Below are 27739 nucleotides of genomic sequence, written 5' to 3' on the forward strand. Positions count from 1 at the left end.
TCCTTCCCCATTCCACCGCTTTGGAGTTGTAACATCACCTGTTGCCAATCCATGTGGGATAATGCTGGAGGAACAGTGGACCTTTCCTCTTCCATCTCACCCCCTGCTTTAACGTGCATCAGAGTTGTCTGTAGCTCCTTAGCAAAATGCGCATTAATGGGCAATGTGACTGCAGAGAAGTGACTCTGAAGTACATGGTAAGTGGTGGCACAGTAAGAGACTCAGAGGCAGGCTTGAACCCTGGTGTCACTTGAGCTGTCCCTCGCCCCTGCCAGGCTCAGCAGCTACGCAGTGGCCTTGACTGTGCACAGCTGCATTTCCACACGCCGGAGGTGATTTGCCTTTTGCTTTTCTAACAGATGTTACGCCAGTTGAACTAAATTCCATTCACTTTGGCAGTCGTTTTCCCTTTTTCTTTAAATAGGGAAATACCATTTGAAGACTCTTCTTTTCCTCCACCATCATGGAAAAGATGAAGATAGGTTTTGTGGCTGTAGCTAGTAATATTTCTCAACTGTTTTGTGTAAAATGCTGCAGTTCCCATCACAGAGTCGAAAAACACATACAGAGTTACAGGTTTTGATGCTGGGGCTCTGTGCACTCCTAGAAACTAGTAAGGAAAGGAAGAGTGAGTGTCTGAGCAGTGAGCTAGCGAGCTGGAGGCTTCAAGGACTCATTCCAGATCAAACACTTTCTCTTAATGCACAGCATATGGATGCCTTGGTTTCATTTGTGACAAGCGAGGCCATGCACGCAGCTCTAGCCCAGCCACTCAAACTCAAAGCAAAGCTAGCGACTGCTGGGGCTGCCTTTGGAAGCACACGGTATTCAAGGCATTGCTCCTTGCATGCCACCGCTTTTGCTCCTCACAGCAAAAGCCCATCCACCATGCAGAAAGTCTGTTGATTGCACCCTGGTTGAATATGGCTCACATTAGCGTTTGGCACGAAAATGACCTGCAGCTTCACATTCAGCAGAGCTCACGCACTTTCCAAAGAGCTGCAGTGCATGTCTGTGTAAAACATAACTGTGAGACGCTCTGAAGATGAATTGCTGATCTTACAGCCCAAACCTCCCAGCTCCTCTTGTGCGGAGGGGGAAGCACTAGTACAATGCTGAAGTCCTGCTTGGCTTTATCAAAGGCTTACAGTGGGCTGTGTAATAGGCAGCAGGAGTAGGTTTGCTTGTATGAAGCTGTTTTGTCCTCTTTCCCTGATCTTCCTGGTGAGGAGAACATCAGATAGAGCAGTTGGGGATTGTCGTTTTAACCTCGGCCCCGCCACTGCTGGGCTGGCACTTGCAGCCTTGTTTTCTGGTTAGAGTAAGGATTGCAATACTTCTCTAGCACCCTGCATGCACTAAAGCAGCTTGAAATGTTCAGCTGTCAGGTTGTGTAAGCGTAAAAGAAACACAAAGGACCTAACAAACTCCCATTTGTCACTAGGTATTGCTGACACCAGGAGAGACATTATGTCACTAGGGACAACGTTATTGTGGGTCCATTCTGGAAAGAGAAGACCAGTATCTAGTCTGAGTAAATTGTTTGCAGGGGAGGGGTTGGACCAAAACCCCATAACTATTTACACTCATTTGATCCTAAAATCAAGAGGACCTAAGTTCAATTGCTGGAGATTCTGATATGGGCTTTTTTGTTGTTTCGCTTTGGGTTGTTTTGCCTCGGGTTGTTTTGCATCTGTTAGCATTGTGCTGTTAGGCAAGAGCGGATGATTAGAGGCTTGGGATATGTTATGAATGGCTGAAGGGTAATGCAGCTATTTTGCAGGAGAGCATGTTTGTTGATGCAACCTGGAAATTTTACTGGCTCTCAGAGAGTCCCATCCAGCAGAAAGGATTGTGGCTGCCTACACCATGCAGGTAAGGACGCAGCTAGGCGGAGGCACGGCTGGCTGAGGAAAGGGCAGTGAGAGGCAGGGAGGCTACAGTGAAATTTGTGATTTCATCAGGTCCTTCTGCAAACTCTCAGGAAGCTCTGTCCCACAGCTGCCTGGTGGTGTCGGTTTCATTGGAGAGCGGATGAAATAGGCAAAACTTTGTTTGAATTTGGGTTTTTTCACCTTTGCCCACTAAAAGGAAGAAAGGACAAAGGCAGCCAGTGCTGAGGTCCTTAACAGAGCAGGAGGAAACCAGAAGCAGCCTCGCTCCTTGCAATCTGGATGGCTACCCAACAATACAGAGGAAAATATCAGGACGAAGAAAACAAATGGAGCTGACACACTGTATAAATAGGTCTTCAAATGTCATGTGTGGCTGGAACAAAGATGTTTTGTTCCAAAGCAAAAGACAGCTTGAAATGGCTCAGTAATACACATTGAGAAGTTTGCTTATTTGGAACAGTCCTTTTCTAATGAAAAGGTTAATTGTGTTGCAATGGAAAAGAAAAAAGGCTAAGTAGAGGCCAGGCCTGCACTCCTCACCCTAGCAAAATTTCCCACTGGCTTCAAGTGAAGATTTTCTCTAGCAAACATCACCGGACTGAACCACTAAAGTTACAATAAATTATACAGTAGGTATATTCACGGGTCAATAAAAATAGCTAAACAAACCATATATTCCAGCAGCATTAATCCCACTAGCTTTCAGAAGAGCCACAGCAGCAGCCAGCAAGAGGACACGGTGCTGGGCTCAGCCTGATGCCGGGAAGTTTCCTCACGCAGGCACGCTAGCAGACAGTGCCAGTACTTGAGGTCAGCACGGACACATTTTAACTTGCCATTGGCTTTTTGACTCAAACTGTGGCATTTTATTCACTTCTCCCAGAAGCAGTCTCTTGCCGGTGTACAAACCTTTCTGCTCTGCAGCTGAAGAAACTGCAAAGAATACGATGAGGTTTGAAGGCTGAGAAAGGACTACCGTAAGAAGCAGAAGACCTGAACTTCTGTAGGGAACTTCTCTAACTTTTCTGAAATGCCCCACAGTGATCCTGGCCCTAGCATGTAGGTGCAGGTTTCCTCCCAGTGCCCCCCAAACCTTTGGCTTCCTGACTGCCAGAGCACTGGGTGAGTTAACGCTCCCTTTGCTGCTGCTATAGGAAAAATACAAACATCAGTCCTTGGCCCAGGGCTGCAAGCCTCATCCTACAAACAGTCCTGACAGACCTGAGCCACCTACATCTGCACCAGAACTGCTCCATTGGCTACCATGGAATTACTCCAGTTTTGCAGGAATGTAAATAAGTGCATCAGAGCTGTTGATTTTGTTGGCAGTATTCACATAAGACTACAAAGATTGGATCCTTTCACAATCCTTTTAATCTTTTTCTTCCTGTTCCTCCTGAGTCTCTGTTACTAATGTGTACTCAACTTGCTTCATGTGTCCTGGAAGCTCCAGAGCTTCAAGGCTTTTCACTGCCTTCTTCCCATGTCACTCCTTCCCCCAGCTTTTCTCCCTCTCCATTGCTACCCTCCCACAGTTTTCTCTTCCCTCACTGTCTCGTCACTCCCCCATTAATCTCTGGCACCAAAGATGCTGTAAACATGTCCAAATATTCTCTTTTTTCAAAGATTTCTCTCTGAGATGCAAACAGGGGTCAACAGGTGCTCTTTGTTAGAGTGTGGTATTATATTTAAGAGCAATTGTACTCTGGAGACATAACATTTCTTTAAAAAAAAAAAACCCACAATTTAGAGAGAGATCAAGTTTGGATAACTCTGATAACATTTGAAAAGATACAGAAATTCCTCCCCCCACAGAAACAGACAGGTCCTTTGAAGGGTTAGAGCAGCCATGCAGTCAAGGCAATGGTGAAAATCACCCAATATCCAGTCTCTGTCAGTTGCCATCAACTGCGAAAGGAAAGAATTAAATTAAAAGGCAAATTTAGAGCAATATTTTTCCTGTAAAACCACCCAGCTTCCAAAAATTTGCAGCTCAGGAACATCCTAAGCCAGAGGGCTTTTTTTTTAATCTGTGTTTAACAGCTCTCCACAGGTCTTTTTTTTTTTTTTTTTTTTTTTTTTTTTTTTCCCTATGAATTCATCTAAGTTCTTTTTCTATCAATTTATTCTTTTGGCATCCACAGTGTTCTGTGGCAATTTAATTCTGTGCAAGACAAGCAAGTACTTCTCTCTGTGCAAAACCATCTAGCAGCCTCTCATTCCTGTGTCACAGGAATAACGAATCACCAATACCCCTCCACCTTCGTACTCCCCTCAGCCCTCCTATCTCCCTCCATTCACATCTCATCTTTTGCTGTTGGACCACGTTGCTCCTGAGGGGAAGATGCTCCCATCAAGATGCTGGATGGGAGCAAATCCTGGTGTTCACGGTAGCACAACGATATTTTCTTTTCTTTTTTCTGTTCTTTTTCCAGTGATTCCTTTCAGATCCTGAACTGGGAAGTCATCAGAGTCGTTATTTTAGAGACAACTTGTTGCAACTTCAGGAACCTCCTTCATTTAACACTGAATTTTTTTGCCAAATATCTGGTCTGAACCTGACTGACACAAATTGTGTTGGTCTACACGAGACAGCCTCAGGCAGGTGAAATAAGATCTTGTCTTCCTGGTGTAAAATAATTCTGGTTACGTGACTTTGAGCAGTAGCTATAGAGCCAGAACAGCCATGTCCAGGGCTGTACTGCACTTCTTCTGTGCAGTAGAAATAAAGGCACTCATGTCCCAGAGTTTTCAATATCTGAAGACACCAAGTATCCAGATTTGAGGAAGTCATTTGACTTAGGGACAGATCTTGTGCCTCATTGTTCACACAAACTTAATCAAAGGGACCTGTCTTGAGGGAGTGACCCATAGGGCTGCATTGTATCCAAAAGGATGGTCGTCAATGTGTTGGCCCTTCTTGAAAACAGCACTTAATGGAGGAAAGTGATATGGCAGTAGTCCAGGAATCAGCAGCGGTGGCTGAGCGTTGCTGCTGAGATGAACGAGAGGTTTGGGGACCCAGACACATGGCACAGGCCATCCCCCCAGGCTGTGATGATCTGTGGAAAAGCTTTCCTCTCAGGCCGGGAAACAAGGGGGTAGATGCAAAAAGGTACCCAAAAGAGAAAGTTCTGTGAAGGCTCCCACATGAACTGGGTGCCATGGTGAAGAAACAAAAATGACACAGGGAGCAGATGTTTGGGAAGAGCTAGATAATACTGCACAGCAACATTTTCTGATGTTTATAAGAGCTCAGATTTTGGTAACAGCAAATCTCTTCGTATCAAGGATATCTGGTTTCATTTCAGCTACACGAGGGAATCACACTTAGAAAAAAAAACAAAAAAAAAAGCAAATAAGTGATAAGAGGGCATTTTGCAGGAATGCAAAAAAACTCCCTTTCTGATTCTGACAATTGGCGGAACAAAAATTTGGGCTGGTACTGGACTTGCGTAGTTAAAAATTACTCCAGAAAACTTGTAATCTGTTTCATTAATCTATTAAGAAAGGCTTGATAATACCTTAGGCTGATTTCTTAGTGTCAGTAACACACAATTATTATATGACAAGGCAAGTCAATCTCAATAGTAGACTTTGATTTCCATCTGACTACGAGTCTGTATATTATGTGCTAGTACGAACCAATGAAGCAGCTCTGCATCATGATATCATTCCAGCTAGCTCTCTGGGGAGATGGTTTTATCCCAGCTGATCCTATTACATTGTGGCCTATTCTTTTGGAATAGAAGTGATATTGGCTACATTTTACGTACAAAAATCCCTCACAGATTTTCCTTACATGACACTTTTTTTGCAGGGGGAAATAATGTACAGCCTCAAATTGTTTCAATGTCCTCAGCCTTTGGATAAACAAAACAGAAGGAATACCCAGAATCAGAGGCCACCATGATGCTATTGCGGTTAGGACAAGAAAGTTCATTAGAAAGTTGTGTATTTTGGTTTAATTTCCGCAACTCATGATCAGTCATAAATCCCCTCCATCTTCTTTGACACTGTCTAACTATAGACTCAGAAGTGTACTTTAAAATTACTCTGTGTGAAGATTTTTGAGCAAATATGGTAAAGCCTCTCTTAAAAACAAAGGTAATCCCTCTGAGTCCGCATGGTCTCAGTCATGTTTATTCATCTCTTCCAGTGTTATAACTCAATAAATACTGCTACGGCTTAGCTAGGACAGCCACTAAATGTATAGTTTTATGGCTGAGTCTGCTCTCTGGTGCTCATTTAATCATGTGTTTTATTGTCAGCTCTTCTCAAACTGTCAGACGTTGTTCCTTATGAAAGAGAGACCTGCTTTCTGTAACACACATCCCCCCCAGTCCCACTCATCATTTGGTGCTATTGCCTTTTTTTCCTCTAGGCTGTTGATGACATTTATGGCTGTTTTTCCCTCAAGAAATAGCATATTTTTAAAACAGGGCCTCTTTTTCACTTTTTAGTGCTTTGGCTCAATAATTTCTCACACGCTAGAAATGGCCCAGCTGATGTGTTATCTCTATACCCATCCTCATCCAAGGGCCATAAGCAGCAGTGGAAACTCACTGTATGTGCTGATTTTGCCTTGCTTCAGGAGGCTGCATGGAAAATCGCTTTCCTGCTCTGCTGGGTAACAGGGACGCAGAAGCAGCACGTCATCCAGTGAGCGGCTGGCGCGCTCCTCGCTGCGGGAGGACCAGGCACGGGGTGCTCCTCCAGCTTCTGCCCTCTCTCCCTGAGCAGGGACAGGGCGAACATGGATAATACGGCCAATGCAACAGAAAAATATACATGTTGACTGGCATTCACATTTGACAGAAACTGGCTTTTCACAGGACCATGACAGAAGCTACCAGTAGCACGACACTGTAAATTTGTATTTAACTGTGCAGTGACCCTCACCGTGCACGTGCCTTGCAGATATCCTAAGACCGTCTGCACCTGTACCTAGTCCTCTGAGCCTCATCCAAAGAATAGTACAAGGATTAAGGGGGGATTAGGCAGGAAGAGATACTGCTTCAGTAGTTACCGGCCTCATTTAGACCTAAAGAGATTCACACAGACAGCTGTCTAGCAATGGGAAGCAGGCATGTAATCTGCTTCTGAGCCTTCTATAGGTTTCCCCATACAAATATTTTTAAAAGAATAGAAAGGGTTGACTGTTTTTGCAACACTATTTCAAAAGCAGCAGTGTTTCTCCATCAGAAAATGACGACTTAGCAAAACAGAAACTTTTTGTGAGAACTCATCCATTCAGCCAACATTTTCTATGGCAACTGATAAAGGGAATTTCAGCTCACCTCTCCCCATGGATTTCATAGAGCATGTCAGTCTAAACGACAAAGCCGAAACAAAATGCTCTGATGTTAGAAATGAAATATCTCACCAGGTTTAGAAGAAATCCTCAGCTATTCCCTCCTGTCACTTCATTTTCTTGGCCCGCACAGCCCCCCTTGCCCCATGTGGCAGGCTGAGTTTCTTCTCACCCCCGTGGGCCATCACAAAGCAGCAGCCCTGAGCCACCAGGTCAGGCTTTGCGGGGCCCTTTTCCCACCAGATTATTACAACCAGCCTGGGACTCTCCAGCACAGAATATCAGTGAAATATCTCACTAAGGACACCAATTTCATTTAGCAAATCCAGACTGCATCATCTTTACTACATGGACACCTTCAGACCAAAGCCCTGTTCCACCAAGTTAACATTTAATCAAATTAATAGTGCACACAACCACCTGCAACTTCATGGGAACAGAGAGCAACAAGATCTCTGGCCACAGTAATTCATTTTCTGAAGAAATGGTTTAACACAAAAATTGTTTGGAATCACATGTATTAATAAAAAATGCAATTTTAAAGTCCAGTACTGGTCTGTAAGCAGGTTGTTTCCATCCTGACAAATCCTGTGATCAACAAACTAATCAGACACTAATCAGGACATGCATATTCACATCGTCTGGGTCAAAGTAGAAGCAAAAAAACCAAAGCAGATAGACAGCAAACCATTACAGAAGAGTCCTACTGAAGATAACAGAAGATAATAATCTATACATGGTCAGTTTAAGTGGAGCAATATAATTTGAAAATGAAGTGAGAATTCTGTGTTAAATCCCAGAGTTTTAATCTCATTCCCAGTGCACTTTGAAAGTGTTTACAAGGAAACGTGTAATTTGGTTCCCCCCAAACCTAACTCTCATTCTAGCCTCTCTTTGCTGCTGAATATTGCAGCAGATGGCCCTGCAAATGAGAAAAAGGAGAACACAATGAGAAAGCAGAAAGGCATCAGGCATGCTCAGCGTAGAGGCTGGGGTACAGTATTAGTATCTCAATCGAACTAAAGAAAACCATGTTTTTGAAATCTGTGGTCTTACAGAGAGCAATAAATATGTGTTTCCTGGCCTCAGCAGGGTTCTGGCTGAGGGGAGCCCACTTCAGTTGCTGAATCCATGCGCATCAGCTTTGCAGATCTGCCAGCTCCCTCTGCAAGATGTCCTGTAACATGTGTACACACAATATCTGGCAACAATAATTCAGAGAAAATGAAAAATGCTTCCCATTCATTGCAAACAAACGGGCACAGTGCAATACCAGGCAAACTTGCCTGAAACAAACAGCCTTCCGGAGAAAAAAAGAACCAAGTGAAAAGAGTGCGGGGGCCTGGGGGACTCCCGGCAGGAAACGCATGGGAACTGTTACTTCAAAGAGGTGAGTAGACATCTCAGAAAAGAGCAAGTTTCCAAATGCAGCCTTTACTTTTTGCTCTGGAAGAACGGAGTTAGAAGACCCCTGTGACCAGTGTGCTGCTGCACATGCCCTGCCAGGGCTGTGCCCCGCGAATGGGGGCGAGCAGCAACGTGCTGCTCCCTGCATGGACCTTTATGGCTCATTTCTGAGTTATCCCCCAAACAATTCCTTCTAGTGTACCGTAAAGCTGAACAGCCCTGTGACTTGGTATATTGCTGCAGGTCTGGGCACCTTCTGAGAAATAAATAGGCTTTCCTTCCATTTTACTCTAGGTTTTTTCATTTTTGAGGCTTTGTCTAGCAAAGATTATGATTCTGCTACTCCAGGCCATCGGAAGAGCAAGCCCATGGGGAAGAGTTTAGATTAAAGCAGTCGCCCTGTGCATATGCTCACAGGGCAGTCCTGAAAGTTTGTCTAAACAGCAATGTTCCAGATCAAGACACGAGAGCTGCGAAAGCAACTAACAGTTGACACCGTTCAGAGCCCTGTAGCCATGCAAATTTTGAAGAAACCAATCTGGTTGTCTCTACATCCAGGCCTTTACTTCAAGGTCACCCCCAATCCCTTTCTGACATAAAGTTGGCAGCTATGCAAGAAGAATCAATAAGATACGTGGAGAAACGTATGGCATATATACCCCTGCTAACTGTGCAAAAGATACCAGCGTGAGATGTAACTGAACAACTAAAACCCTTTTCTGAAAAATTTGATAGGTCTTACTGTTCAGATTTGGATCGTATCTGGTGTGAAAGCTGAGACATATCATAATTTGTGGATAAAATTTAATTCTCATTTTGCCTTTGGCATATATTTATTTATTTATACACACCAACAGTGTATACAGTACAAAGGAGTTCATAAATTATCTTGACTATAGGACCTCAATGCAAATGTAATCACTCTCATAATTAACATACAAAATGTGAATATCAATAGCTAATCTGATCTCTTCAGGAAATCACAAACTGAGAGATTCATTGTATCACTTCCATTATTAATAGTTTAAAAATCATAATCGTGGTTTTCTGAAACATTACACGGAATAACAGTTGGCAGCAACGGCACCTGGATCTAGTCAGGATGGGAGAGCATTAGTTGGGAGCTGTTCTGCTTTTCCTTGTAAAACCTCTGTTTTTGTTTACTTCACTAAAGTTTAACTTGGCTATGATTTCATGACTACTGAATTCGCACTGCCCCTGGCTAAGCCATAGAATAGCTAAAGACTCAGTAAAGATGTGTGACATCATTAACCCAATACAGTAGCTATTCAGATGTACGCTCTAGTCTCCTTACATAATCACCTAATTTTAGATCCTGAGTGAACAACATACAGTAACACAGTGTATTATGAGCTCTGAATAACTGTCAGATATCCAGATGCTTTTCTCAAGGTTACTTTACTTCCCTGGTTTAAAATGATTTCCCTAGGCAGATCTCAAGGTGGTGTTTTCCCTTGAGCAAATGTTCTCTTCAAACGCATTAGAGGCTTTTGCTTCTCCTGATCATCTTCACACATTGTTAGCTGGTCATCACAGTTATAGTATTGCTCATGGTACTCATATACAGCACAGGACCTCATGATCTTATGTCTGTCAGAAAGAACAGTACTAAGAAAACAGTGAAGGGATACAAGACTTAATTCAAACACCAGACACGCATGCTCAGCTGAAGGCACCTGGTTTGCTAAAAGCAGCTATTTCTCACACTTTCATAAAATACCTACAAGTATCCTTTTTAACCAGAAACTTTTTTGGGCAAGGACTTCTTTTTGCTATGTGCTACTACAAAAGCATCTGCAGGCCCTATTCCCTGCCATCAATTAACAACAGACACATGCACATTTGATGTCATTTATAGGTACAAACTCCAGACACAAATTCTATCACTTACATGTGCTAGCTGTAGCGTCATGTTGGAAATCCCTCAGATGGATGTCCCATATTTGAAAGAGAAGTAGAAAAGCAGGGCTTTCATTTGAGGAATCTTATGTGTGATTTTCACACAGGCGCTGTACATGCCTTCCAAGTCAGTCACGTATTACACACACAGCACATACAAGCTCCACAGAATGCACCATATACAAAAACAATTTAATGAACCCAATTAACCTTTCTTAAGCTTTTTGTCTGTTATTTTTACTTAAGATTGCCCTAACAGTAAGAATCTCAGCTTTAAATATCTTCTATTTCTGTTGTCTTTCATCTATATAACTTGAGGCATCTCTATACATTACTCAAAACCTCCTGTGCCTGTAGAAACACATTGCCAAAAGGTTGCTGGATTTCTTTGCACTGCAGAAAAGAAAAAACCCAAGACCATCTTATGCTGCTCGTACCAAGGTACTTTATTAAAGAGCATGTAAAAGCAATGATTACATTTAAAAGCCGACTTGTGTTTTATGATCCCCAGCACCACAGTTCTGCTAACCCTTCTGATCCCCATACCGTGTAATTGACTCCCTTTCCCTGCACCCTCTCGCTTGCTGCAGCCCAGAGCTGCTCTCCAGCCGGGAGTGCTGGCGATCTGTCCCACTCCCTTGTGTAATCAGCTAGCTCACCTCGGAGATATGCTCACGTTGTGCTGGCGCCGGCTCACTTCTTCCACTCCGCAGCACTACAAACTGCAGGCTGAACTCTGGCCCAGCTTTCCATCTACTTAAAACAAAACCAGTGTCTTTGTGACAATTTCTGGAAAAATGAACATGCTAAAACCCAAGGCAACATCCTCCGTTGGCTTAAGTAAATGTGGCTCCTTAGCACTCATTTCCATTAGCAGAGGTGCTGGCTCTTGCACTCCGTTTCCCTCTATGCATCTGGCACAATATTTTTGATTGTTGTTAGTAAGGGGCAAGCAAATCAGGTTAATGTTGGGAGCTGAATTTTTGTGCTAAGGAGGGCGACTAGCTATCTAAAGCTTTTTCCCCTCAGCATCTACTTTATGTCTACTGATATCATGGCAATTAACAATAAAAATTCTCCTCATGGTTTCTCTGTAATCACATCACTAATCACATATTAATCTACAGATTAAAAATGAAAATGAAGCCTATTAAAATTCACACTTGTGCTAGCACTCCCTGAGTCTGGCTACCTCCTCGCAGGTGGTGATGTTCTGACTCTGAATAAAATCACATAATCTGCAAAAGATTTCATCCCTGCCTTCAAAGCAGACTGGGGCAGGATCCCCATTCAGGATGGCTGACTGAAACAAATGGGAATGCTGGTCATGCTCTGGGGCAAGGAAGACAATCTAGATACACCACTGAGGTCCTATCTTCTTCCTAGGCATTTATGAAACAGAGTAAGCTAAATTGTAAGATTTGATTCTGCACAGGACACTGTAGGTGTGTAACCCTCGCATTCATTCTTGCAGGCAGAAGGCCCTACGTTTTAGGTAACAGCCATTTTTAATTAAAAAAGAAAAAAAGAAAAAAAGAAAAAGAAAAAAGGCTCCCTGTGCAGCATTATTCACTAATAAAGAATATCAACACTGAGACTGAGATGTGGAGAGGCAGAGCAGCATCTCCATATCTCAAAGAAAATGATTTTTTTTTCTAGATTGTATGCAGGGAACTAAGTGCCAGAATGAACTAAAGAATATAATGAAGCTATGGCACAAAGCAGAATTAAGTGACATGTCATTCAGGGGAAATTTCCTAAGGAGCAATTTCAACTTTAATTGCCGGTGCAGTATACCTGCACATTGAAGTATTTAGTTTCCCATGGCAATCAAATGGCTGATAAAGCAGTTACACAGCTCTGTTTGTAATTCAACTGCAGGCACAAAACCACAAAAGTTAGATTACAACCATAAGATAAGAGAACTACCCTGATTCAGAAATATGTCTTACAGACTTCCCAGCAGCTGAGAGATCCTGGAAAAGAGTACCAAAGGGATATTGAGATAGCTGAGCTATATTCCTAGATCTGCCACTAATCTGATTTTGATTAACTCTCCTCTCATCTTATCCTTCTGCCTCTTCAGTCCTGTAGTTATTTTTCCTACTTTGATTCTTAGAGAAGAAACCATCTCTGACGATAAGTTTGAAAACTGCCGAACAGAATAAGAATCTGAACTTAAACAGGGATTCTTGTCGTACAGCAAAAAGGCAAGGCAGGAAGCAATACTGAGATACTTGGTAGGATTTGATTAGATTATTTTTTTATCCAAAGAAAGTTCTTCCAGAACTGCTTAAAACTCAGTTGTATCCTAGGCAGTAGGACAGTATGCTAGATAGTAAAGCAAGTGGTTAAAAGAAAGAGAAAGAATATATACTATTGTGATCCTTATCTCATTTACAGAACTAAAGCTTCACTTTTACTTTTTTTGTGTCTGTAAACATGAGTTAAAAGGTAGTAAAAATTAACAAAAGACTCCTACAAATGGACATTTTATGGAGTCTCAACCAAAGAGATTATCAGCTTCTGAGCAGCAAAATCTCTCACAACATTTGGGAATGCAACAGCCTGGTATACAGTCTTCTTCATTAAAACATTCTTCATCTGTAACCTTTCTTACTTTACATGATGAAATTACTGCCTGTTTAGAAAACATCACGAAAACTTTGAACATTCATTCATTAATCTCTTTATGATCATGGGCTGTGATGAATAGGTGGGTCGACTAGACACCCACCTTCATCCCTATCGTCCTCCTACAAGCAGACTGAGGTCACCATCGGCCAGCCCCACCACGCCAGCAATGGCTTCCCAACAAAGGGTCATCGCAATGGGATCCTGCAGGCCTGAACTTCTGAGCTGAGGCTGACTAAAAAGGGGCACCTTGGCACTGGGGAATATCTCACCAAGATCATTTTTAGCACTATGTCAGCCTACATCTGTAGTACTGCCTGTATTCAAATGAGAAAAAAATCTTTTTTTCTTTTTCCATTTTGTGACTCTGGGAAACCTGGTGCATCGTTCCATTCTGCAAAGGGTTAATATCAGTGTTTTGCCTAACTGGATCACGAGTGGGGTGAGGGAGAGTTATGCCATTTACTTTAAACTATTTACTGTAGGTTCTTCCACTTCCTCGTTTGTCAGCTGTCTCTCTCACTGCTACGTGGTCAACTGTGATTCTTTCTCTTGTCCTCTCCACTACACCTAAAATACTGCCTAAATAAGACAGAGTAAATATCCCCCCAAGAGGACTGCTCATCCAGACAGATAATGTACTGAAGCTCCTTGAGATATGTAACATGTTACTTCTCAAGCAAAATTTGCTAAATACCTTGTCCCCATCAACAAAAGAAACAATATAGGTACGCATATATGTGTGTACAAATGTTTATCACATATTAAAGACAAAAATCAATCTCAGTTACTTCAGCATGTGACACATTAATCTGTAAGAAAAAGATAAGTTGAACTGCTGGGCTTTGACATGCTTTTGGCAATGTAATGCAGGAGAATGTTCCTTTTGGAACAATTTTCCAGGCCGCCCTCAGCATTCAAGAATATTCTGCCTCGTGTCCCTCAATGGTATTTGTGTTACTGTAGGATCAGTGAGGGCCTCCTGTGAATCAGGAGTCCTCTGCGCTGGCACTGTCTAAACACTTCATTTTACATGGCTCATGGATCCAAAAGTTAGGCATGGGCTGTTTTATAAATTAACAAACCAAGAAGCATTTTCCCTCTTACTACATATGGATACATGGGTAGTGTTTAATGGACCAGCAAGTCCAAATCAGACTTATTTTTTATTATCATCTATTTCCTTGAAATCTCCATTTAACTATTTACACACAGAAAAAGATATCAAAACCCAAACAGTTCAAGGTTGTTTTTACAAGGGAAGAAAGTCAGTTTGAAAAATTCAACACTCATGAGAAACTCTAAAACAGAGCACCTGAAGCACAGCCTTATGAGTAACAACCTGATTGGGAAGAAATTGCAGAGGAGGTTTCAATGTGAAGATTTCCAAACTAGAGAGGGAATGAATCTTTTAAATATACTGAAAAGTCTGCTACCTTCCTGCAGCTTGAAAGTTACAGGCTTTTAAGGATAACGTTCAGAGCGCTGCAATTAAAGAGTAAGGTGGAGAAAGCGGATTTTTTAAGCTGGTAGGAGACAAGAGTTTGACTTTCAGAGAGCCAGCTAAATTTGCAAGGCAGCATATAGAAAGGAGCACTTTTAACTTGTAGTACATATGACATCAGCATCTGGTTCTAATAAAAAGAGACCTCTCCATGCTGTATTTACAAAGTCAATTTTCAGACTAGAGTCACCGCAACTACTTCCATATTCTGCAGTGGCCGACAGACAGAGCGTGCAATGTTCCCGGTCCAGGTCTCACTTAAGCTGCTCAGTTGCGACCAATCCTTTTGGCAAAAACTCCACGTATTTTTTGGCTGCCATGTCTGCAGGAATACAGAAATGTGAATTGCCAACCAAGTCTCATCTAGCAGAGAGTCCTCCTACCACAGAGGAAAAAAATAATCTGCATTTTGAATTATTGTTTTCCAGATGTATTATCTTGCATTTGTCAGGGTGACTCCTTTTGTTATTTCCGGCTTCTCTCTTTTCAATGGTGCTTGCAGTATTTGTCTGCATCATCTGTTAATTTCATTAACATCCTATTTAATGATCTTGAAGGGGGTAGTTTAAACTGATGTTATATAAAACCGGACATAAACTTCCTATTCCTGCAGCATCCCACCAATCACCTCCCACTCATCTCAGTACCCTACTATTTAACATGATCCATTTCTTACAGTCTTCTGCAAGTCTTCACACTGTGTTCATAAGCCATTTCATTCCCAGGTGAAAATTCCTGAATCACTGTGCCTTAGTTTCTTACCAACTGGGTACTGCTCTGGGACTGGGTAACACGGGACTGCTATCAGTCTGGGACTGCTTTCTGGTTTTCCTCTAACTGCTACATGATTATATTGAGGTTGAATTAAATTTGCCTGAACCATTACAATACATTTTTTGTAGAATAGCACGGTTTTGCTCCAATCCTGTGATGCTACCAAGCTATGGGGACACAGCTATAGGCACTATTATTACAGATTTGCTGGATAATATACAAAAATTAATACAGTGATGTGTATTACCATAACAAATGGGAAACTTTATATTCTCCCCCAAATATTTTTATATATATATATATATATATATATATATATTTTACTAAATAATCCAGACACTTATTTAAAATAAATATATCAAGATACATTGGAATTTACTATGAATAATCAGATCTTATTAGCTAATGCTTATTGGCAGATCTGACTGGAAAACGCCAGAACGACTTCAAGCAGTTGTTTATAGAGTTGCTCACAAAGCCTAATTTGAAGATGCTGACCTTTGTATTTGGAAGCCTCCTCATGTTAATCTTTTCTGCTTAGGTAATTTAAGATGAAGAGCCATTTGCAAACTACACACCAGTTTCATCACAGAGTGACCCCCTTGCCAATGCTACAGGAGATGTCTTTTATTAGAATCGCATGTGAACTCCTAAGTTTTATGCCTATTGTCAAACAGTCCTTTGCTTGCGTAACTTCTGTAAACTTGAATTTCACTAAACTAGAGCGATATCACCAAGTAATAAGGGAAACTAATAGTGCAGAAAAAGGATAAAACCAACTGACAAAGAATGGCTGCAATACAACTTTTGTAATTTATGTGGGCCAAGAAACATACCTACATAGAACACCAAGAATTTGCAAGGCTAATCAAAACCTTAACTGATCAAAGAAATATTCTAGTCCAGATCTAATCATTACAGTAAAATAATAATAAAAAAATACTATTACAGAAGTAGTCTCAATAACAATACAGTTAAAATTGTTGTACACGCAATTCCCAGTATCTACCCTTCCTCTCTGATCTTGCAGTCACCTGTCCACTGTCCCTCTGGGTCCTAAGCTGATGGCTCCAGTCTGGGGGGTGATGAGGAATATGGGGTGTTGCAGCAAGTTGTTAGTATCCCTAGTTCTTTGCTAGGAGGAGGATGCTGATGTAGGGTGTTCTTGTTCTTCACCCAATCATCTGCATGGGGTTATTTTTATACTTTTTGTAAAATGCACTACTTCCTTGCTCTTTCTTCACTGGCCTGCAGTTCCATGTTAGGGCCAGATTTACTATATATGGCGTGATTTATATCAAGTTAGATACTTGACTTTTGTCCTCTTTGCTATCCCAAAAAACAGCTTTACCCAGCTCTCAAAGTTGTATGCCTTGAATGATCAGAAACTGACCACTGGAGAGTTGCTTACAACCCCAGGGTTGCAGGTATAATCCTGTGTCCGTACCTTCAAAACCTCCACTATCACATGTCTGTACTCTATGCTGCATTTTAATTCTAGGGTCATAAGTAGTCATCACCATGTGTAATTACTGTCTATTAATTACAAAGCTATGCATCATAATAGGCATTTCCTCACAATTGCACAAAGCTAAGCAAAACCTTAAATTAAGCAGTGGTCAACCTGGCTGTTAGACAACTGTTGTTGCAGCTAAGACAAAGCTCCAGGAAGGCCAAGACGAGCTCATACAAAACCAGACAAGTCCTGAGGGCTGTTAGCTTAACACAAAGCCTTTGGCCGGTTACTAGCAATGGCAACACCACATTAACAGGCCTACGAGACTGCCCAACAGATGCAGAGAATCCAGCTAAATAACACAGGACGGATGGAGCCTGCAGGTTGGGTGCATGTGCCATGGGAATCAGCAAGAAGTGGTGAGAGAAAATTTCCAGCCTAGGAATGACGGTGCCTCTAAGGGTGTGAGGAGCAGAGACACAGGGTGTTCAGTGGCATCCAACGAATAAAAAGAAGAGCTTGTAGTGACTGAAACTACAGAAACCTGCAAGCTAAGTGTCACCTACACACCTGCGTTCTTAAATGAATTTATTTCATCCTAAATGGACTGCAAAGTCAGCTGCAACGCAGCTCCAGTGATCTTGAGAAGTGTTAGCAACAGACTACAAAAATAAGGCCAAAATATGATGGTATACAGTAAAACCCTCCTGATGCCAGTGCAAGAGCAGATGGTGAACAGGAAAGCCACAGAACAAGAAACATTGCTGCTTCCACTACGCTGCAGGCAAGGCAATTGCCACAGGCAAGACAACCACAGACCTCACTGCTGTATTACAGCTTTTTACAGGGGTGAAGGTACTAACCCAGTCCTACAGTAAATCGCATCAAGAGCCAGATGTATGCCTACTGGTGTGTGGCTGGCCCTAGAGACATGCTACTGCTAACCTACAGAAGATTATAGCAGATAATATTTTTTATTATAGAAGGAGAATTAAAGGAAGTGAGAATCCAGGATCAAAATCCCTAACGGGGACAGGCTGAAAATACATCCAGAATGTCGACTATTGAAAAGCTGAACACAAAGAGGTCCCGAGGTCTCCCACACCAAACATTGTTAATGTCAGAAGGATTCCTGCTGGACACAAAGAGACAGAGGAATCCTGAAACCAAAGGACATGAAGGGAATGCAGCAATTTCTAGGTGTAAGTCAACTATTTTTCCAAAAATTTCTGAGTACATTACCTAGAAGTCTATGGACCCTTAAGAAAATTAATACTGTGTAAAACATTGCTTTCCCATACATACATACATAATCTTACAGATCTGCCACTAACCAACATTTTCATTAGTGGCTTAGCTGAATGAACAGAGAATACACTCTTAACATCCACTGACGACAGGAAGCTGTAAAAAGCTGCAGGTGCTTTTGGGTCAAGAGAAAATTCAAAATGATCTTAAAATGGACGTAGGTTCTGAGAAACTGTAATGAAATTCAGTGAGGACAAAGGACAAAATGCAATATTTAAGAATAATACATAAACACTGGGCAGGGAATTGGCTGGGCAGCAACTCTGCAAAGAGGTTCTGGAGTTTGTGGGGGGTTAGGAAGTGAACGCAAATCAGTAATGCCACACTGCAGAGAAAAAAGTGACTGTGATGAGACATGCAAACATTTTTCACGTTTACTAAGTAGTGCTAAAAAAGTAGCTTCATCTGGAATACTGAATACATTTGTGGGGAGCACATTTCACAAAACATGTGGACAAGCAGAACAAGGCAGAAAAGAGCAAAAAAAAAGTCAGTATGTCAGAAAACATAAACCGTAAGGGAAAACTGGAAAAAAAAGAAGAGGTATGAGGAGAAGATAACAAACATGAAATATCAAGAAGCTGCTGCAAAGGAGAAGCCCATAAACTAACTTCCTTGGCAGCTGGGAATAGAGTAGGAAACAGTGGGCTTAAATTGTTGCAAGAACTACTTTTCTTAGAGAATATGAAAAACTTTCTACTGGTAAGAGTGAAGCATTGGAACCGATTGTTTAGGAAGACTGTGAAATCTCTACCACGGGAGGTTTTTAAGAGCCGATTCAATAAGTATGTCAGAACTAGTTCAGGTATAGCTATAATTTGGGTCAAGAATGGACTACATCAACTGAAATAGATGGGTCCTCGAGTGGTTACCTACTGACTGCATTCATCTGCTGCTCTATTGTTTCATGATACAACAAGGAAGCCCAAAGGAACATGTATTTGAAAAAATAAGAAAAAGCCTGCCTTAAGTAGCCCTGAAGTTCTACAGTCCTACAGAACAGTTTAGAAACACAACATGAAAGCTAAGGTAGAAAAGGACTTATTTCCTATGCTTTCTGAATCAGGCCTCTTTTGAGTCATCTCTTAGAGTATAAGATGAACATGCTGTCTGATCATCAGGCATTAGAAAATATCATAAAAAAGCACTGGCAAGGCAAGCAACACACAGGTCACCAAGATTCCAACATGCTAATCTGAGAAAAAAACTGCTGCCCAAGTGGTAAACGGGACAGACTGTCAGCATGCCACAATACCTTTGCATCTAAAATGGGAAGCTTTGGCAACCAGAGCGAACTTCAACCAGGATAATGTGCTACAGACAGAAATATCTTGTGTTTCAGAGCTATCCAGACTGCAGGAAGCAATTAGATGCTGGATTCCTGGAGGACGGATGAAGTGCACATCTTTTACAAAACTGTGTTTAAATGGGATTAGCCAAAAATCCTAGCAGATTTTAAAACTGATGTAATGAGATGAGTCCACGCTTCAAATCCAGGCAAACATAAGGATATACCTACTGGTCAGCTATCCAACTCTTCATTCACATGTACGCACGAAACAGTGCAACACAGGAAAAGAGCCCAGGATCAGGAAGAGGGGACAGAGCCTCATGAAATCAGCTGTGGTAAGAAGCCAGAACTAGTTTGCTGATTTTTAATGATGGTAACTATGGGGCTTTTGGTACATTCCCATTGCTGAGAGGTAGGCTAGGTGGACACACAGGCGTATAACATGATCAGGAAATAGAAGACAGATTTTGCAATATAACATATGCCACACAGCACTACTGTGACTAACTGGCCACAATAAAAGACATCAAAATTCAGATGATTCAGTATTAAATGAGGGTGTGAGCTACAGATGTCTCAAGCTGGATGCCCACAAAGGCATCAGAGGTCATAAAGACAGCCAAGGAGACTAACGGGCAAAGACCCAACCAAGAGAATGGCACCTCCACTCAGCAATGCCAGCTCATTGCAAAACACTCTACAGGGTTCAGCAGAGATTAAACTGATAGGATAAAAACTCATGGTTTCTCTTCCCATAAGAAATATTCTACAGTCCAACAGCGAAAAGGCAGGCAAGACAAAGAAAACCAAGCGAGGCATGCAATTACAGCCAAGGAGCCGAAGACCAGAGGCCTATGGGCACAAATGCACAGTTCTCGCTAATAATCACCAAAAAATGGCAGAAGTACCGTCTCCAGTAAATTACAGGGCATAGGAAGTACCTGTGCAGAGATGAACTTAAACAACTGTAAAACAGTTACAAACACCCGGAGGAAAAGTGCCAGGACTCAAGACAACATTAGCACTCAACTAAGCCTGTTGTAGAAGACTTTTAAAAAAATAAGTCATAAGCAAGACAAATGACTGCAGAGTGAAAACAAGACCTTTATACCAACAGCAATGACACAAACAAGGAAAAGGAAACTAAGTTGCCTACCAGCTGGTAGGCTGCAACCATCTAGCAGGAAAAGTCTTGGCCCTATGGACAGGCATGTAGCACTGAATAACTGGCCTTAACAAGTCACTGAACTTTAGTACAAAGGATAAAAGAGCATAAATTGCTATACAGAAACATGTAGAAGCTGCACAGAACACTGAGAAAAATCCAGCCGTGGAGAAGGCAGTGGGGAAGCCACTCTGCATGCCAAAATGCTAGGGATGACTGTGACACCTCTATAAATGGGTCTTTCAATGAAACCAGCCAGCAAACAAAAACCCCACCTTGTTCCAGAAATACCAAAACAAAAGTCCACCTAGACTCTGGCCAAATATGTAGCATATGGAAAACTAAGATGAAAACTTGGCAATGACTAAAACTAGAAAGGGAGGCCCTAGGTGAAAGTCTAAAAGAAAATTACATTCATATACAATTAATACAAATATTGTTTCTAATATTCCATTTGCACATAGAGCTGGACCTTTCATGCCAAGTATTTATTCATGTCAGTATTTTTCCCCAGACCATTCAAAGTGGTGAGTCAGAGTCTGCCATCCCAAGTATGGCCAAGCAGATTCTTCATATCTCCGTCCTGACTGGATTAACTCTTACTATTGAGCTGTCCAATATTAGAAACTGCTTTTAAAAATGTGTTGAAGTTTGCCTTGTTGGTGAACATGCTGCCTGAAAATCCACTGTCTAGGATTACAGCAAACAGCAAGAGCTAAGTATAAGTATAAATGTAATTTAAGTTAGCTTTATTTTCTTTTTTAGTATTTTTTGCACGGACATTATTTTACATTTTAGGCTGATAAAACAGCCATTTAAGATGATTGGGAAATTAAACATTGTGGATAATGACTTGAGCTCTTAAAATAGAGAAAGAAATTCTAACAGGGTTCACTTGCAATAAAATAAAAATCAGAAAACAAGATCTAGCTGCTCAGAATAAATAACATAAAAGGAGAAGTTTTGCCTACTTACTTTTTATTCCTCTCAAGCTCAGAGAGCAGTTCCTGCATTTTTCCCTCATCTGCCTTTCCCTCCAGCTCTGCTCTCCACTAAGCCACGCTGCCTCAGTGAACAACTTCTAACAATAGAAATCATAAATTGTTTATATTTCACCTATAACCACGGACCTATTAAATCTTTTAAAAACTCACCAATATTTTATGGAAATCTGTTTGAAAATGCTTTATTTTGCAGTGCATTATTTGGATGAAGCAAAATGAAAAATAGTCTTTAGTGAAACAACGGTCATTTAACATTAACTAGCTGAAGGAAACATTCCATAGATTTCTTTAGCAGGTCCTATTAACAATTGCTGCTCCTCACCTGGTACTTTCTTTTCTCCTCCTTTTCCTGCCTACCTAGGTATTAGGTCCTTCATATTACATATGACAGCAGTAATTGCAAACCATACATTTCTTCGCTGTTCTAAATAAGCACATACTAAAACATTTTCTAAAAGGCAAAAAGACAAGTTGTGGATTATTTAGTGAGGTTCCACTCTGATCAGAAGACAACGCTGAGTCAAAGCAGTGGAAGTGTTTTATTGTTGGAATGTTAGACAAATCTCATGCCACCTTTTGAGAACAGGCTTACTTCTCCCTAATGTATAGAAGTGATAATGAAAAAAGATAAGCATGGACAAGGAAGTCACGCAATTAAATCATGATGCAGAAAACATTTGAGAAAAAATTTAAGCTCTATTGACTCTGTCAGGACACATGCTTGAGGTTAGGAAGGTGATTAAACACTTTGCTAAATATAGCCTTAACAGATGCCTTCAAAATCTATTCATAATTAATAAAGCTTGATTGTTTATGTCGTCTTTTGTTCTCTTAGTGGAAATGCAGAGTGCTTGCCTTATTATATATGATTATAATCACAATACTTACCATATTGTATACTATTATAATCACAATATAAATGTCTACAACTAATCTAGATTCCTTTCTGCTTCCACAAAGGATATTAATTTTAAATCTCTCTGTCCTTCAGTTTATGACAATTAGCATTGCAATTCTGCATTAAACACTGAGACCTGTCAATACTTAAATAACTGCTATCAGTCTTCAGAGAGCAAGAGTCAAGAAATACACAATTCAGGCATACAACAAAGTCAATATATACAAAGACTTGCTATAAATATACAATTCTGCTCTGTGTTAACACTAATCAGTACAAACTAATAGTGTTAGGAGGCCTGAATAAAATTCTTTATCAACTAGGAAATAAACATATGTTGGTTTTATTAAAACAAAATATATAATTGTCTGTTCCCATTTCACATGGCTGAAAAATAAAATTTGTATAAAATATTACTGTGAGATACTACGCACATTAACAAACATCATCATTCACATAAGGATGCACACTAGAAAATATGTTTTCTAAAATTCACATGAAAACTAACTGAACTGGATTATTCCATATTAATAAATCTGAATAAAAGTGTAAACCTTATTTATTTGGGGGTAACTTGTTATATGGTATAAGAAAAAATGAGAAGAAGTTTGAGAATCTGTATTATTTTATTCTGATACTTAAAATCCTTTAACATTGTCATGACACAGCATTGGTAAAGTTGGCAGTAATAAAAAAAGAACATTCAGCAATATCTTGAATTCACCAGAATTCTGTTAAAAATTATAAGCACAAATATTTTTCATTTAAATCACGAAGTTAAGTAACTGACACAGGGAGGAGTTTTCCTTTGCACAATAGAATTCATTCCTTATTACAAAATTCAGATGTAGAATTACAGTCCACTGTAATACAACAATCCTTTTCCAACTGTAGGAAGGTTTATGCATCAAAATAATTTATGCTTTCAAAGACTTTGATCTGTTACCCAAAATAAAGAAATACATGCTGCACTTTGTTTCAAATGCTCTTAAATTGTTCTTTAAACCAAATTCTTCAAATTTTACGTTTTTTCCACTCTGGCTTGTCTGTTTCATCATCTTCTTGTTCCACTTCTGCAAAAACTGTTTTTGGCTGTGTTCTAGAAAATATTAAAAAGATTACAATAATGGTCAGATTATAGTTCTTCATCAGAAAATATGTAAGACACACAGTAGACACAAATGACATCCTTTCTGTACTTAAGAACAGAGAAGAGTATTTTATACTTGACTCTTTCATTTTCAACAAAAAACTATCAGGTAACAGTCTAAAAATTCAAGAAACTTGCAGTGCTCAAGCAAAGAACAAAAGTAGGAAGAGAAGCATAGCAAATAAACACGCATCTCTTACAAGTATTGTTTCCTCATCAGCTTGCAACCCTTACATGTGTATTCCATGAATAAAATTAAGATAGAAGAATGGAACAAATGGATTTTAATATAATGTTAGAAAAACGGGGCTACAGGTCTTCTCATTTCATGACCAAAAAAAGCTTCCATTTTGATATGTTCTAGTAAGACAGCAGCCAGTAAATGAAAACAGAACAGCATGGTTTCTGGCTTAGCCTATGCATGAAAAAAACAGCTTCTCCTCCAGAGGCTTCATCCAGCACTACTGTAACATAATAAAACTAATGATCTTCATATGAGAACAGAGTGTATCCCACAGTCAAGCTTGATAGTATCTATTCCTCCACTGTTTACTTGTATTTTAAATAACACTTAAACTTTATAAAAATAATTATTGATTACTTTCTAAACGAACACGGTATCAAGTAGCATTTCAACAAACTGTTTAGACATTCAGTTCTCCTGTTTTACACTTTAATCACTGCCTGGTCCTTTTTTTTCCAATCTAATTCTTAGCATAATCATTGCAGAGCTGAAACTACTAGATTTCTGAAGTTGGCTCTACTAGACTCCTCATTACAACAAAGGCACATCCAAGTATAAAAAGCAGCCAAGACAGTCGTCGTCTCATTAGGGTATTAACTAATGTTTTTACAGCCGTCAGAGGATGTGAAGCGCTAACTATTATTGTAACAACTGTTATTTGGCAGACTCTAAAAAATACATAAACCTTAACAAAATTGTGTCTGCCTTACTTAACACAGTAGGCATAATTCAATGTTGCCACTGACTTCAAAGAATAGTAGAGAGCCCTCAGTCACTAAAGTCAAAGAGCAGGATTCTCCAGTTGTAAAATATGTGGCACAAAACAGATTTTAAGTCACCGAAAGTAGTCAAAGACAACTTCCCTTGTATAGAGGATCTTTCCATTGGCCTGCCTTCTCCTTCCTCCTCCAAGTTTGCCTTGGAGGTGAGGAGTACACCAAGATGTTCCACAGATGGTCAGAAAGGAGCTCCTGCTGTGGGACTCTATTGGCACACGGTCCCCAAACCTCAAGTGCAGGATCTAGGCTGTGTGTCTCATTACAACTAAGCAGACTGTGGACATAGCTGGGGACCTAAGCTATTGGAAGTTAGATAAGTCACTGCATGGAAAGCAGAATTAAGAGTAAAAAAATTAACATTCTCCAAATTAAAGAAAAAAATCATCTGAAGATAGCTACATAAACTCTACTTATCCAGTCACTGAAGGAAGATAAAAATAATCAGTATTTGAGCCAACACAGCCACTAGGGATGAAGGCTCTATTGGCTGAAATACTGAATTTTGTTGGCTGCTGAAGAAGTGGAATGTATGGAATCTTCTCTCCTTTCAAAACCTGTTGATGGAAGTTTATGTAGTTTTAACAGTCAACCTTCATTGTATCACGACACATACAAAAAAGTTATCTAAATGCCATGTGGGATCACACCAGGTCAGTACTGAGATGTCTGTTAGTATAGCACAACTGACAGAGTGTAAACCTATCATTTCTGACCAAAAAACCAGCAAGTGTCATAATTTTACTCAGAAACTTCCATCCAGAAAGAATGACTTTATTTCTGATATAAGTAATGGAACATGAATATTTTCCAGAATAGGAGTGGCACAGCAATATATGAAAAGTTATAGACTTCAGCTAATATAAGTAAGTTATTCAGAGTTCAGTAAAGTGAAAAAAAAAATAAAAAGAGAGAGACTGTAGCATAATCTAGCAGTAACCAGCTCAAGAGGAAGTATATAGAGGAAATCGAGCCTGCTTGCTATCTCCTTTTTTAAAATCAGCGTGAAATGGTTATGGCCTCAGCTCAGCTGAAATATAAACTGTTCCACCTCCACAAGATATATAGCGGTAATCAGAACATCTACGGTTATTCATATGTCTGACCATTTTAAAGACAAACACAGAAATCACTGTTTTCATTACAGTATTTTCAGTAGTGATCATTTAATTTAAATAAAAATTGTTCTGCTTAGTAACTGCAATAGAGATTGCTAGTGCAGTAGGAGTCCTCTGTATGATTAATATTTATAGAAAAATTATCAAAACAGGTTTACTACTTCAAAATATTTTCATTTCCGAGGGCTAAACACGATACATGGAGGCTGTGTTCTTTTTTCTATCAAGTCTCTCATGTATTTTATTAATCCTTGACTTCAGGAGAGTTGATTTCAGCTTGTTAGGGATCTGCTTGGCAGGACCAATGGGAGTCTGCCATGCACAGCGTAGGGGGTCAGAAGAGCTCGTTGATCTTCAAGGACAACCTTCTCAAAACACATTCCATCTGATGTGCAGAAGGTCAAGCAAGCATGGCAGAAGGCCAGCATAGATGAACAGACAACTCTTGACTAAGAGCAAACCCCAAGCTCCAAAACCCAAAAAGTACGCAGAAGTGCAGACAGGCTACTCAAGAGGAATAGAGGCACTGCCTGAACATGTGGGAATGGAGACAGGAAAGCCAAAGCTCAGCTGGAATTGAAACTAGAAAAGGATGCAAGCGGTATCACTAAAGCTGTCTACAACTACACTGACAACAAAAGAAATGCCAAGGAAAATGTGTTCAGTGGGGCAGGGAACCTATCAAAACAGGATATGGAAAAGGCCAAGGTACTCAGTGCTGTTCTTTGGCTCAGTTTTCACTGAGAAGGTCTGTCCTCAGGCCTTCCAGTAGAGTCTGTGGCAGGGAATGGAGCATTACCAAAAGTAGAGGTAGATGAAGCACACAGGGAGCACATAGCCAGTTGGACATATACAGATCCATGGAATCAGATGGGATACATCTAAAGGTACTGAGGCAGCTGGCCAATGTCATTTCAAGGGCAGCCTATCGTCTTTGAGAGGTCACAGTGATCCAGTCTTGTTGACTGGAAAAGGCAAACATCATACTCAGCTTCAGGAACGGCAAGAGGAGGGAAACTACAGGACGGTCATCATAACCTCGGTCCCTGGAACAAATCATGGAAGCCATTTCCTGGCACATTAAGGACAAGAAGGTGATTGGGAACAGCCAGCAAGGATTTAGTAGGGGTGTATTGTGCCTGACCAGCCTGATTGCTTTGTGTGGTGAAATCCCCCTCTTTACAGCACTTGTGAGATATCATCTGGAGTACTATGGCCACCTCTGAGCTTTCCAGTACAAGAAAGGCATTGGCATACTGGAGCAAGTCCAGAGAAGAGCTGTCAGCTGGTTAGAGGACAGTGAAGAGCTGCCATCGAGATGGTTAGGGGGCTGGAGAACATGATGTATGGGGAGAGGCTGAGAGAACTGGGTTTCTTCACCTTGAGAAGGCTGAAGAGGGATCTACAACTACCTAATGAGACACACAAAAGATGGAGCCAGACTCTTCTCGGAGGTGCACAGCTATAAGACAAGTGACAACAGACACAATTTGGAAGATGGGAAGCTCCAGTTAGGTAACATAAGGAAATTTTTTCTTTACTGAGAGGATAGTCAAACACTGCAACAGGTTGTCCAGAGAGCTTGTGGAATCTCCATTTTTGGGGATATTCAAACTTGACTGCACAAGTCCCTGAACAACCTGACCTAATTGGACCTAAGTAACTTAATCTGACTGGACCAGCCTTGAACAGGAGGTTGGACTGGAAGACCTCCGGAGGTCCCCTCCCACCCAGATTATTCTATGATTCTGTAATTTCGAATGATTGTTTGCTGAAACCAGTATCTCATACACTGAAAAATACATTCCTATTGTACTTACAATAAAAGGCTGTAAATTAAAAAAAAAAGTGAAAATTTTTTTGTTCTTACTAGATTTGTTT

At 40.6% G+C, this 27739-nt stretch overlaps 1 protein-coding gene across 2 annotated transcripts in view; it reads right to left on the reverse strand.

Moving 5' to 3' along the window:
• Positions 1 to 23177: 23177 nt before the first annotated feature.
• Positions 23178 to 27739, reverse strand: part of LOC112983584 (WD repeat-containing protein 70) — a 146345-nt gene continuing 141783 nt past the window's right edge. For both annotated transcript variants that reach the window (XM_064502003.1, XM_026100799.2), the window contains exon 18: positions 23178 to 23669. In XM_064502003.1, coding sequence (XP_064358073.1) covers positions 23585 to 23669 — 85 coding nt within the window. In that variant the 3' untranslated portion in view covers positions 23178 to 23584. The remainder of the gene's footprint in view (positions 23670 to 27739) is intronic.

The sequence above is a fragment of the Dromaius novaehollandiae genome, chromosome Z, assembly GCF_036370855.1.
Source record: "Dromaius novaehollandiae isolate bDroNov1 chromosome Z, bDroNov1.hap1, whole genome shotgun sequence".
In the NCBI taxonomy this organism is placed as follows: Eukaryota; Metazoa; Chordata; class Aves; order Casuariiformes; family Dromaiidae; genus Dromaius; species Dromaius novaehollandiae.